At 40.6% G+C, this 14,903-nt stretch overlaps 1 protein-coding gene across 1 annotated transcript in view; it reads right to left on the bottom strand.

Annotated features, from left to right (window-relative positions):
- Positions 1-970: 970 nt before the first annotated feature.
- The window catches only part of Acyp2 (acylphosphatase 2), a 152,374-nt gene continuing 138,441 nt past the window's right edge, over positions 971-14,903 (bottom strand). Inside the window, exon 4 of the mRNA XM_051165309.1 lies at positions 971-1,499. Coding sequence (XP_051021266.1) covers positions 1,385-1,499 — 115 coding nt within the window. The 3' untranslated portion in view covers positions 971-1,384. The remainder of the gene's footprint in view (positions 1,500-14,903) is intronic.

Genomic DNA, 14,903 nt, shown 5'->3' with positions numbered 1-14,903 from the left:
TCTCCCACCGCAATAAAACCCAACCCCCCAAAGAGAAATCATTGAAGAACATATATAATATGTGTGTAACTAAAATCCTACAGTATTTCCTTTCTTTCTTTCTTTCTTTCTTTCTTTCTTTCTTTCTTTCTTTCTAAAGATTTATTTATTATTATATATACATGTACACCTGCACACCTGCATGTACACCTACACACCAGAAGAGGACATCAGATCTCATTAGAGATTGTTGTGAGCCACTATATGGTCGCTGGGAATTGAACTCAGGACCTTTGGAAGAGCAAACAGTGCTCTTAACCTCTGAGCCATCTCTCCAGCCTACCTACAATATTTTCTGTTAAAGGTCTTTCCTAAAACATATTGTAATTTCAATACTTATTCAAATACTTTGTTGCCTGATTATCATTTGAAGACCCGCAAGTGATAGTCCAAATTTAGGTGACTTATTTAGGCTCTCAGTGGTTTTAGGGAGTAGATTAAAAGCTTTGGAGCTTGCTATTCTGAAGCTAGCTCTTCCAGCTGCTGTCACCAAGCCTGCCTATCCAATCCACTAAAACATGAAATTAAGGCTACTAAACAACTCCAATTTAGTATTGAATCAGCCTTGGATGTAACCAGAATTTTACACACTAACTCTCTATTACTATTACTTTTTGGTTATGGTGATCATCACACAAATTTATTTTAATCATTTTAAGACTTCAATAATGCTGGGTGTGGTGCCGCACACCTTTAATTTTATAAATTTTATAAATTGATTTACAATCAGATGAAAATGTCACAATTAAATACATTACTTTTTATACCAAAACTAAATTAAAATTAATAAATTTGCTTACACTTGGGAGGCAGAGGCAGGTGGTTCACTGTGAGTTTGAGGCCAGCCTGGTTTACAAAGGGAGCCCAGGATAGCCAGGGCTACACAGAGAAACCCTGTCTCAAAACAAAACAAAACAAAAAGGTGTCAATAACAATACAAATCACTCAACTTTAATAAATTATTATTCAGAGGACATTAAAATTCAGACTTACTAGGCAGCAGTACACAAAGGTAATTTTAGATAGTTAATTTTATTTCATGTCTAGCCAAATAACATCTATACTGCAATGTTTTCTGAAAGGGAGACTCTATAAGTCAACATTTCACTTGAATGTTCATATCAGATATTTTATGACATTTTAAATTATATTTAGTTTCTGCTTGCTAAAAAGCATAGGTAAGTACATACTTTTTCAGTTTCAGATATTTTAGTAATGTATAATTCTATAGTTTCCAGAACAGAAAGTTTCCATTTTTAATCCTACTTGCCTACTATTTATTATAAACTGAAGAATATGTTTTGTTTTCTACAATGTAAGCACTGCAATTGATATTTTTCCTCCATTAGTACCGAATACTAAAATCAGAGTATTCCAGTTTAGAGATAGTTTTTTCATTAGAAAAATCTGCCCGGTCGATGCGAGAACTTGGACTTCCAACCTTGCTCAGCCAGGACTTCCTACAAAACAGAAACAAACAGAAATGAATGCACATAGCACACACAGAGTTGCTAAAATATGCCATAAGGAAGTTCATATTTGCAATGTAAATTTTGCATATAATGTGTTTTATAAATTGATTTACAATCAGATGAAAATGTCACAATCAAATACATTACTTTTTATACCAAAACTAAGTTAAAATAAACAAATAAATTTGCTTACAAATTTGCTTACAAAGTATAATATATAGCTACCCATGGAAAAAGAAAAGGTAGTAATTTAAGCAACTTAGTTCATATTAGGGTTATTTCCCCACTCTCCCAAAACCAACAACCAAACAAACAAACAAACACTTCAAGATCATCATCATCTAGCTCTTTTAAGTTTCAAAATATCTTTACAAAATGGTCATTCCCATTCTTTTCATTACTAAATATATGGTAGACTCATGCTGTGTGTATGTGTGTATGTGTATGTGTGTGTGTGTGTAGGTGCATGTGTTATGTTGGTGTGTAGGCAATTCAACTGACCTACATCCAGGCGACTTTAGGGTCCTGACAATGTCCTATGTCACCACCTGCACCACCTAGCACACACCCTCTCCCACTCTTACTTTATTCCTTCTCTCTCCTTCTCCCTGTCTGTCCCTCTCGTTGTCTCTCTGTGCCTCTGTGTGTCCATCTCTCTTTCTGCCTTCATACAATAAACCTCTTTGTGTCAAGTCTGTTGCATGGCATCATTCTTTATATATTACAACATTGGTACCATGACTCTTCACAATATGCCATAATTATAGATCATAACATTCTGTTTTATGTTTGTAAGGTGTAGTTTAAAGCAGATAACTAAAGAAAGACAAAGACTGCTACCCCTCAAGTTTTTCAGAGATTTGCTGAATATGACATTTATAAAATGTAAGTTTATCATGACAAACAGTAGGTCCCCAAGTTCTCCAAGAAGATTTGGGCATGAGTGATCATTTCAATCCTGTATTGTGGTACTCTAACTACTGGGAAACACTGCCCCATGGCTAGGGGTCCAGCCTGAACTGTGAACAAACTGGACACCTGGAGAGCTACTGTCTCACATTGCTGAAAATGAGATGAGGTCAGTCTCTCCCATGTTCCTCTCCCACAGAAAAAGCCTCTTGTCCTCTGTGACTGATAGCCAGACTGTCTGTACATGTTGTGATGAAAGGCAGAGGAGCCTAGGACAATTATCTAGGTAGTGGACTGTGGGCTGACTAATTATCTCGGATACATAGATTCATTTTGATTACAATTTATCCTTCTCAGGTCTCTGATCACATTGACTGCTAAGCTAACGATAGCTTGATAGGTAGGGAACAAGCACTTAGCTCCTTACTCCAAAGTAATCTACCGGGGTAGTCTATTAGTTAATTCATCAGCTACTTAAAAGTACTCAGTACCATTTCCCTTATTTAAAAGGCAAACAGGTTTGCCTTCCTCACAGACCTCATGTTAAAGATAAACAGGCTTCAGATGCCGGCTCAGTCCTCTTCATGTTTAAAAATCAGGCCACAAGCCTCACTCTCCTAGAGATGCTACCATGAGGTCTAGACACAGTCTACCTCATTACCAGACTCAAAAGGTAGGTCTCAGATGTAACCTTTTACCATTCCTTTAGCTGAAGGACAGTGACTGGTCCCAGCAGTTTCATCTGTGTCTCATGGAAAATAGAGAAAAGTCCTAACAATACAGAAGCTTAAGTTATGAAGACTTAAAAAAGTACTTTAGGGTCTAAGAAGGTGTTTTAAGGTTAACAAGTACAAGTAAAAGCCTCGGTTGTGACGCTTCAGATTTTTCCCTGTTGCTATGCTACTGTGGTATTAAGGCTGCTCAGAGTTTTAACATTAATCAGTGTAGCTCTGATTTATTAACATAACTCTGGTAAAAAAAAAAATCCTCTATATGGCCCACTATCATAGTTCCAAGCTCAAGATTTTAAATTTCCTTTGGTTTGTCTTTTAGGTATAGATTTTAAAATGTTTCTCATTGTGCTAGACTTACATACAGTCTTACTTACAGTCCTTTGGATAAAGGGAAGAAGCCCCTCTTCCATGATGTGTAGTCACATTAGAAATCAAGATCAAGTGAGCTTTGGCCCTTCTACTTCACGGAAGCCTTCTGCCTCCCTGAGCTCATAAACACTCATAAACAGAGTGTTTACGCTGTTAACATATGTGGTGTATGTCTACCGCCTTTTCTACAATGTATATTTCACTGCAGAGTACAACCAGTGTTGATGTTATCATGTTTAAAACTTATCTTCTTTGTAATCTTAAAAAGGATTCTTGTAAGCTACCGGAACACCTTTCAGGTCAGATGGACCCCAGACAAGCACTGCCAATCAACAGCCTGAGTTCCCCACCTATCGCCTATTCCTCAGGGTTGGATTCCTCCCCCTTTCCCTGGTTTTGGGACTCCCTTCCCCACTACCAAAACCTTGGGTCCAAAAGTTTCAAATATGCACCAAGACTCAGTAGGCTCTCCTGGCTTGTGGGCTGAAATCACACCCCTGGAACCTTATTTCCAGCCTTCCTGTCAGTGGCTCACTTTCTGGCTACCTGATCATTACATGCCTGCCCCCAACACTGGCTAATTTGTGAGTCTTCCCTCCTGGTTGGTGTAAATGCCTCCTACCATTCTCACTAACCTACATCTGAATCCTTCACCTAGGACCTTCTCCCTTGTGTGAGATTTCCCTTCTATCAGCATGGTTTCGTCTTTCCCTCCCCTTCTCACACACTGCCGAAAATACTAGTACGAGGTGAACTGTATCTGCCTGGGCTTGGTCTCTGATCATTGGCCACTGGGACAGATTGCAGGAATTTCCTCAAGTCAAATCTAGCTCTTGGGACACTTTGGCATGTTACTGATTTCTACTCTCCCCAGGGGAAGTCCATTTGCCTGTCCCTGCAGGTTCCCTTCTGGGATGTTTCTGGAGAATTTCAGGCCCTTATACCTAGTGCCTGCTTTAAGGGCTTCTAAGCTTACACACCTCTGCAACCAAACTTGGCCTCAATATCCCTTAGATGACATCCAACTTAAATTAATGCCAGTGACCATGTAAATGGAAGGAGGTCCCCTATGTTCATCCTCTTTCCTCTTCTTTGCTCCAAACCTTCTCTCTCTGCTCCTTCTCCCTAAAGTTGCAAATGCACACCAAATTTTTTTTTCTCCTTAACCTACTTAACTTTGTCTTCTGCCCATATATATGTTCCAGCATCTTGTCAGGTCCAGATGTTTGCTACATCCAAGACAGCACCAGAGTAGCTACCCATGGGTGCTCTAGTCTAACCTCACAATTGTGCCAGCTGGACCTGCATTTCCGTTGCAGTCACAGATGTTCTCAGATCCTGGACAGAAATTCCAACAGCCTGCTCCTTCAAGTCTTGGACAACACTTAAGCCTTTTGGCTGTCCCCTATTGCCACTCCAGTGTCAGCGGGAAGTAGCCAAAGATGATTGATTTCTTCACCCCTTATCCATTTATTATCAACAACAGGCTAGAATGATGTGCTTTAGACCTGGGCCAAACAGCTCCAGGTTCTCCCAGCATTCTTTGGACCCTATCTGCTGCAGGGCATGGGTGGCATACCATGCCCTCTACCCTGAACTTTCCAGGGCAGTGGCTTTCCCTTCCCCTTTACCATATAATCCAGGCATTTTGGTTCTCTCCCTCTCTCTCCACACCCTCTGTCCCCAGCCAGGCATGGCAGCCAAGAGCCACTTCCAATGAACCTACATTTATATATTTTAACTTGTCTTGCATGGGAAACAGTCTTTTCTGAACACAATGCCCCCATTACTGCCTTGCTACCCCTTCCTAGTTCCTCATTTAAAAAAATGGAGAAATGTTATATCGGTGTGCAGGCAATTCTAGTGGCCTGGCCCCAGGAGCCTTTAGGGTCCTGACAATGTCCTACGTCACCACCTTGGTCCTATGTCATCACCTGTGCCAGGTGCATGGGAGATAGGAACTAGCCTGCCACCTGGTGCACACACTCTCTCTCCCACTCTTACTTTCCTCCCTCTTCCTCTCCCTGTCTATCTCTCCCTCTCCCTGTCTTCTATCTCTGTATCTCTGTCTTTCTCTCTGCCTTCATACAATAAACCTCTTTGTATCAGATCTGCTGCATGGCATCATTTTTTATATATTACAACAGTATATACACGTTATATATATAGAAAACATTACTGAAAAAGAATAGACATATTTTCTGTAAAACATTAAATAAAATTAGATGGTCTGTTTTTCCTATATATTGAGTAGTGTTCTTACTATATACCATAGCTTTACTATATACTATAACTTTTCTGTTTTTACCGTATACCATAATTTTACCATATAAACTTATTGCTTTGCATGAAATAATCTAATTGTTCTGAGAACATTTTTCTGCTTATTCAGCTTATTAATGATTATCTTTAACTCATTAGCAATATCTGTGATTTAATTTACGCATTTGAGTACTGTAGTGGTTTGAATGAATGTAGACCCCATTAGCTCAGAAGGAGTGGCACTATTAGGAGATGTGGCCTTGTTGGAAGAAGTATATCACTGGGTTGCTGTTGAGGTTTCAAATGCTCAAGGCAGGCCTACTGTCCCCTACTGTCTTATGCTGCCTGCCAGTCTGGATATAGAACTCTTGGCTGCTTCTCTAGCACCATGTCTGTCTGAATACTGCCATGCTTTACTGTGATGATAATGGACTAAACCTTTGAACTATAAGCCAGTCCCAACTAAATGCTTTCTTTTAAAAGAGTTGCCAAGTTCATGGTGTCTCCTCACAACAATAAAACCCTAACTAAGACAAGTACTTAACTAAACCACTTACTTCAAAGTGCAGACCTTTCCCCTATATCATGGATACCTCAGGTAACACTGTTACGCATTTTCCAGAAAATTGGGATGACTGATTCAGTGGTTGTGATGGTTAACATTATCATGTTAGAAGATCTAGAAGAGACAAGCCTCTGGGAACGTCTGAGGAATTATCTAAATTAGGCTGAGGTGGGAAGGCCCACTCTGGATGTGGCTGACACCGTTCCACAGACTAGAGCTCCAACTTCATGAAAAGGAGCAAGCTAGCTGGGCACAAGGATTCCTTCTCCTTGCCTCTTGACTGCTAATGTAGTGTCACTGGCTGCTTCAAGTCCCTACCACCCAATCTTCTTCACCATGATAGACTGTACCCTCACACTCGAAGCAAAATAAACCCTATATAAAGTTGCTTTTGTCATAGCAATGAGAAAAAGTGATGGATTCAGTGTGTGTGTGTGTGTGTGTGTGTGTGTGTGTGTCTAGAAAGCAATTGGGTGTTATTCCTCAAGGTGCCATACACTTTTTTTTAAGGCAAGGTCTATAGATGGCCTGGAACTTGCTAAATAGACTAGCCTGGCTGGCCAGTGAGCCCCAGTCTCTGCCTCCCCAGAACTGGGATTATTACCAGGAAAAGCATGATTAGCTTTTTTTTTTGCATGTGGATTCTAGGTATGGAGCTCAAGTCCTCATGCCTGCAGGCAACCTCCCCCAACCCCACCTCACAATAATGAGGTTGTGTTATACAAGTGATGGCTTTGAGCAGTTGATACAGTAGAAAATAGTTTCCTCATATCCTTGAAGTTACTTCTTGCCATGAAGCCACCACTGAATTGTGCTATTCAATGTAATCTCATAATGAATTGAAGCTTGGATTAAAAAAAACTATTTTATGAGTCAAATTGATTGTCTTACTCTTAAACCAGGGAAAAGAAGAATTCTAATGACTCAAATTGCCATTATGCTTTGAGCTCCACCCACTTGGCTCTTGTGACTTTATCTGGGTGAGCTTAATTTTGCTTTCCCCTCCCAGCCAATAGGCTAAATCAACAACAGTTACAGACTTCTTTTCTTTTACTCATCTAATTAAAACCTTAAAAATGGAAATTTTGCACTGTCTTAGTTACTTTTTTAATTGCTGTGATAAAACACTATGACTAAGGCAACTTATAAAAGAAAGAATTTTCATTTGGAGCTCACTGTGTAGAGGGTTGGAGTTATGACCATCATAGCAGGAGGCATGGCAGCAGCCAGGCAGGCATGGTGTTTGAGCAGTAGCTGAGAGCTTACATCTGATCCATAAGCATGAGGTAGAGAAAGCTGAGTGGAGATGGCTTGAGCTTTTGACACTTCAGAGTCTTCCCACACTTTCTCCTGAGATGCTCCCTAGACCTGAGGTGTATCAGCTGAGGATGGGACCCGAGGTCAGCTGTGCTCTGCATTTTGAACATGTGTGTGGAACTCTGTGATAGTCTCCATCTGCTTCAAAAAGAAACTTCTTTGAGGCAGGTGAGAGCTACGTATACCTCTGGGGGTGTTTCGAATCCACTAGTTAGGAATTAAACTGCTTTTAGAAAGTGGCAGTAGTAGGTTCCAAAACAAGTTTTTCCCACTTAAATGTGAACTTAACTGTAAAAAAATGTTGTACTGGAAGTTAGGCTACGGGCAAAGATTTTCCTGTGGTGCTGTTAGAAGTACAGGTCTGTACTATTTTTGTTTGTTTAGAGCAGTTTGGTTTTACCTAACCAATGATGAAATGTGCGCATTACCCAGACACATCACCATGGGGAGGATGCACTCAGATGCAGACTCTGAGATTGGGACTAGCATGTTAATTAGGGTATGCTCTGATTTAACAGCTCCTGGGAGTAAGAAACAAGATAGAACTAGACAGAGATGCTGAGCAGCTTATCCAACATGGAGCTCTAAAGCCAGAAGGACCCTTTAGGGGTGCTGTACAGAGAAAGGGATGTAGCCTTTACTCAGGAGACTGTTCTATGGAGGCCGTGTCTGAAGAGGGTGATGAGAGAGGCCAGTCTTCCAGGAGCATTGCCAGCACCTGGGAGGAAATATAAGTGGCAATTTGTAGCCTCTACTATGTATGTCCTCAGCTCAGGGGCTAAGAGCATGATTGAGCAGGAAGGACAAAGGTATGATAACTTGTAGGACAAGGCCTAGGAAAAGTTGGATAAAACAAGATAGGCATGCTCATTAGGTTTTATCTTTGTTTAACACTTATTTACTTGTACAGATATATGTACATATATAAATATATGTAATAAATACATATACATACATACATACATACATACATAAGCTGTGGCACCCGTGTGAGTGGAGTTCAGAGCACAATCTTTGTGAGTCAGGTCTTTCTTTTCACCATGTAGGTCCCAGGGATCAAACCCTAGTTCAGTCATCAGGCTTGGCAGCAGGCACCTTTACCTACTAAGCCATCTTGTCAGCCCACATTTTAGGTAATAAAGAAGATACATCTTGTCCTTTCAGAAAGGAATACAATTTTTTTTAATTGAAGAGGAATTTGGATGCAAAGAGTCACTTACATGAAATAGCCTCCACCACAGCAATGTGAGAGTTCAGATAATTTCCTGAGCGTAAGGGAGGTAGAGAGCTGAGGGATTAAGTGAAACAGACGGAATGATTGTCGTATTCCAGTTAACAAATGCTAACAGCAATACAAGGAGCAATGAGAGGCCGTAAGGCTCCGTTTGTGCTTCCTTCGATGCTGGTCCTCAAAGCTGGTCAAAGCCAATGAAGCCCAGGGTCAATGTCTGGGCCAATAACTTCCCAACAGGGGCAACCCATGTGAGGGGAGATTTAAAATTTTTATCAGATATTTTTGTATGAGGCTTCCAGCTCCCTCAGTCTAAGGTGGACTTTTCTTCTGGCTTGTCCCCTGAGTTGTTGGGTGTTGATTAGAGTGAGCCAAATAATCCATTTTCTTGGCAAGTATTTGATGTTGGTCTCGGAACGTCTTTTCTCTTGGATCTATTATATTCTCCAGGAAAAACACATCAAATCCCCTGCCCACAGGGGATAAATCTGGCAATGCCTGCTCTCGGAGTCTGTGGAGAAGGTTAAGGCTGGCTGGCTAGCTTTGTGTCAATTAGACACAAGTTAGAATCATTTTGGGGAGAGAGAACCTTGCTTGAGAAAACATTTCTACCAGATTGGGCTGTAGGCAAAGCTATGGTGCATTTTCTTGATTGATGATTGATGTGAGAGTGTCCAGCTCTGTGTGGATGGTGCTATCAGTGGGCAAGTGGTCCTGATTTGTATAAGGAAGCAGGCTGAGCAAGCCAGGAGAAGCAAGCCAGTTAGCAGCATGGCTCCATGGCCTCCAAATCAGTTTCTGCCTTCAGGCTCCTCCCCCAACTTCCCTGGAGGATGGACTACAAGTTATAGAAAAAATGAACCCTTTCTTCTCCAGTTTGATATTTGTCATAGTGTCTTATCACAGCAACAGAAACTCTGACTAAAACAGGCACATTGGATCGTATGCATCTCCTCAGAGGTCCACTCATTAAAGTGTTCCCCTAGGTTGGTGATAGCAGGGGACAGTGGAGCGTTGAGAAACCAACTTACCTGGAAGAGCTTGCGGGGCCATCATCTCTTTCTGGCCCTGAATAATGGTGCGAATCATTTATGAACTGAACCCCCAAACTATGAGTCAAGACAAACTTTTACCTTTTATAAACCTAAACCTTGCCAGATTTATCCCCTGTGGGCAGGGGATTTGATGTGTTTTTCCTGGAGAATAAAATAGATCCAAGAGAAAAGACATTCTGAGACCAACAACATCAGATACTTGCCAAGAAAATGATTATTTGGCTCACTCTAATCAACACACGACAACTCAACGGACAAGCTAGAAGAAAAGTCCACTTTAGACCGAGGGAGCTGGAATAATTTCTGATATTTTGTTATAGTAATAGAGAGTTGAGTAATGCAAGACCTCAGCATTCAATGATTTACTTTCACTGAATTTCTATTTCAGTCCTATATCATCCTCAACTGTGCCCCATGGGACCAACTCCAGGACATAAAGCTCTGATTTCCTCTGGGATCCCCAGAAACAGCTAGTATGGTCTGTAGAGTAAGTGCTTACCATTAAGATTTGGAGCCAGAGCTGGGCGTGGTGGCGCACGCCTTTAATCCCAGCACTCGGGAGGCAGAGGCAGGCAGATCGCTGTGAGTTCAAGGCCAGCCTGGTCTACAAAGTGAGTCCAGGATGGCCAAGGCTACACAGAGAAACCCTGTATCGAAAAACCAAAAAAAAAAAAAAAAAAAAAAAAAAAAAGATTTGGAGCCAGTCTTATTTTTAGCCCTTCCTTCATGCATATGCCTGTGGGCTGAGTCTTGTGGAATTCCCACTGTCTTACACACAGGTGTGCAGCTCAAGTCTACCTTACCACCTGCTCTAATGCTTTTTAGTTTTCAAAGTTGCTGTAACTTTCTTGCCTATTCTTAGTCCTTATGGATGTTGAAACGTCCAAGGAAATCATTTTGCCAAATAAGTGGAAGTTCCTACTAAGTAGAGCTTATGTAGGAGTAAATGCATGTGTTCAAAATGTAACATCCTTAAAGCATGGTTTTGTCCTTTGTATTTGCCCCTTTAGGGCCAGCAAGATGGCTCTAAGCAGGTAAAGGTATTCACTTCCAAGCTAGACAACCTGAGTTCAATACCTGGAAACTACATGTTTGTAAAAAGGGAGAAATGCCTCCTGCAAATTTATCCTCTGACCCCCACATATGAGCTGTGATGTGTGTCCCACAGCACCTGGACTTGCCTGCTCCCCTACACAGTAAGGAAATGTAAACAAACAAACAAAAAGCACACCTTTAGTCTTTGAGGAATTATGTAAAGTTATGTAATGGTTAGATATTCCCCCTTACTGCATTCTAAAGAACTGCTGCAGTGACTATGCAGAGAAAGAAAGGGCTTGGTCAACATGCAGAGACAAGTGGACAACACAGCCAGGATACATTATTCTGGTGCCTTCCCAGTTCATCCATTAGGGTAGTAAACACTCTAAATATTGAATGGGTTGTTGGATGGGCAGGTGAATTCTATGCTCCTGAGACTGAAGTCTAACACTTTGGCTATAAATTTGAATCTATTCACAGATACATGTATTCAGGCATTTCTATTCAAGAAACATTACCCTTTGTTAGGATCTTTAGAATGTCCCAAATCCAAGTAATAAAAACAACAAAAAAAAAAGAATGTGAATAGGAAAAAAATTTATTGACAAAATCATATTACTTGATAGTCATATATCTCCTTCCAAGGTAATATATATATTTTTAATTTTTAATTTTAAAAATTTTATTTTTTAAGGTAATATATTTTAAATGTGTTATAAATGTCCTGTGTTGTTTAAAAAATGAAGCTAATGTTTGTTTCTTTTTATTTATTTATCAAAATCATAATGATCTTAATAATGATACAGTAGCACCAGAAGAAGGGTTTCATTATGGATGCATTTCTTACATGTTTCATGAGCACTATACTGCATTTCTTACATGTTTCATGAGCACTATACATGTTGTGTAAAGAATTTTTTTATGAAAGGAAAACCCACAATGATATTGCATGAATAACTTCTAAGCACCTTCAGGCCATCTTTGCATTATGAATAAATAAAACACAGTGTTGGTGACTATCAAATGACTGAGGAAAGATCTCTTTGTGTAATAAATTAGAGCTGCTATGTATCATCATCATCATCGTGTGTGTGTGTGTGTGTGTGTGTGTGTGTGTGTGTGTGTGTGTGTGTTTGCATGTGTGTGTGACCATTCAGGCAATCACTGCTGGACTTTCTGTAACATTCTCTGTAATTCTTTGTGGCTGATGGTATATATTTAGCCATCAGATAATGTAAGGGCCACACATTCACAGGCTTGACAGCAGCAGAGCAGCCATCTGTGGCCTTTGGTAATGAGGTTTGGCTACTGATTTCCCCGGGTCAATGTGAGAGGACTCTGCCTCCACTGTGTTGAGTGTGTCATGGCAATGTTGTTTGTAAATTGCTATGTTTATATATTTGCTTCTATGTTCTTGATGTGCCTCGACACTAGTATACAAGTTCTAAGACAGGCTCAGTCTTATTACTAGATAATGATGTCATTAGTGGATAGTAACGTACTGAAGGAATGAATCTTTGCCAGCCTGTATGCCTTCTTCTGGACTATAGCTCCCATGCCTGAGAGGGTGACTTAGGCCCTACACCATTCACATGCAGAAAGAAACACTGAGTATAGACTTAACTTTGATTTTATATCACATGAAACAAAAACTTAACTTTTAAAGTACTTTTTGAAAACTAAAATAAAAAGTTTGGTCCATGGTATTGTTCTATGAAGTAACACAAGTAATGGCACAGTCATTCTCCCAAAGGGAGCTGGAGGCACTGGGATCTGACTAATGACGCACAGCTAAGCCTATGAAGCAAGATGGTTCATTGCAATTGGTTCACTTATTTTTATCAGCTCCTCCAACTTTGCTGTGTTTCTTGTGACTGAGTTTATACAGGATAGAAATAAACATGGTGTGGGGACCCGTGCCAAATTCTGCCATGTCAGAAATCCTGTGCTTAGGCTGTATGCTGTGACCTTCAAGTTGCTGACCTTTACCTCACCATGAGGTCTTGTGTTCTAGGCTATCCTTAGACTATTTACCTTTGAAAGAAGTAGAGAAGTCTAACTTGGAACCACCCAGAGGATCTAGGAAGTTCTTACAAGGAACTACTCAGAGAACTAGGAAGTTCTACAGGGAGCAATTTAGGCTATTGCATTCTTGCCTGGGGGCTAGGGTGAGATAAGAATAGATCCTATTGACCTTGCTCTATATATGTTCCTGCTAGTCGGCAATAAAGTGAATCTTGATCAGAAATTTCCTGACTTGATTTGTTATTTCTCGCATCTCTGTATCCTACTTTCAATCCCCACTCCCTCTTTCAGGTGAACCCTGATTCAATTATTTCCTGTGGGCTGGGACCCGACAACATGTTGACTGACTTTCCTTGGTGTCCAGAGTGATTCTCACAGGATGGCAATAGGAACAAGTTCACCCTGCAAGCCCAGTCACAGGCATGCTGCCATCTTCTAAGAACAGGGCATGGCTGTTAAAGCTGATGCAAAAATTCCTAGGGCACTTTCCTCAGTATCTCAACAGATACATAAACATCCACTGGTGTATTTACTGTATAAGTTCAGGATTTTCAAGCCTTTGACAGACAAGATTTCTTTTTCCAACATTTTATGTGAAAGCTTCATGTTCTACATCACAGTGTTTTTCCTTTGATACAAGAAAACGGAGTATGAGAGTGTGCAAGCATGCGTGTGTGAGTGCGTGCATGTAGGAAACCCATTTACCTCAGGCTTTACTGCCCTCAAGTTACAATTCAAGCATCTCAGGGGCATTCCAAGGGCTCTGAGAAACTCAGTTTGAAAACTGCCCTACCGACTGACCACTGAGCACAGCCACAGAGAGCAGAATATCCAGAGAAGTCATATATGGAAACAAATCAGCAGCACTGCTTCCCTTGCAATTCGAGTCAGTACTGCCTGCAGAAAGTGGGAGAGGGGGTTCCTAGCATGATATAAAATGCTATATAACTAATACCCTTGACTGAAACAAAGAGGTGAAATAGAGCACGAGAAAGCCAACACTATCAATAATTCATAGCAGTTCAATTTCCTGGGACTAAAGTGGGTGGAATTATCCTTTCAGATATCTCTGCAGCACTGGTATAAAGCACAGACTGAAGTGAGGAAGCAGACAGTAAGAAAAGACAGGGAATGAATTAAAAGCTAATGTGGTGCTTGCCAATCTCAAGCTTTTAAGCTGGCATTAATAATGGAAAGACATTTGTGCTATTCTCTTTTCTCAAACAGGTTTCTTTATTCAGCTATAGGTGGACAAATAATACTTTACTATAAAAACAAATGTTCAAATAGTATTTTGATAGCATGTCTAAAAATTTGTCAGCTGATTATCCAGGAAACCCCAGGTCACGCATTGGTAACTGGAGACCAAAGTCCTTATCTTTAAAAAGAGGATACCTTTCCTGTCATCACAGAGTGCCTGAAAGACTGAAGAGGATGGCTGGCTGCAAATCTTCTACTGGACCATCTAGGTCACATCATAGGCTCTTGATAACCGTTACCTCAGTGTAACTCTTCTCTGCCTTTGCCCATTTAGAAAACCCTGGGATCCCCAGAGTCACATACTTCTAGGGAAATTCCATTCATAAGGCATCTTAGTCCTGGCAGAAGTGCTTCTCAGCTGTTGTGTAGAATGTCACACCACTCAACCTCTTCAAACGATTAAGTCTGGGAAAGTATCCCAGGCATGGGCTGTTACCAGTATTCTGAGAAACTGTCACCAGTCAAAGGGCCTAAGAATGGAGAAGGTAGAACAAGTGAGGCTTCGACTATAACATTTCTCTCCTTTGGCAAAGTGACATATACGCCCTCACTTTTCTTTTATGCAGTAGTAAGAAGGTGCTAGCATAGTAGCAATGAAAGTAGATGTTGGGATCCTCATGGAAATGC

The sequence above is a fragment of the Acomys russatus genome, chromosome 22 (assembly GCF_903995435.1).
Source record: "Acomys russatus chromosome 22, mAcoRus1.1, whole genome shotgun sequence".
Taxonomy (NCBI): Eukaryota; Metazoa; Chordata; class Mammalia; order Rodentia; family Muridae; genus Acomys; species Acomys russatus.
The sequence above is the reverse complement of the archived record's forward strand: the minus strand, read 5'-3'. Positions and strand labels throughout refer to the sequence as shown.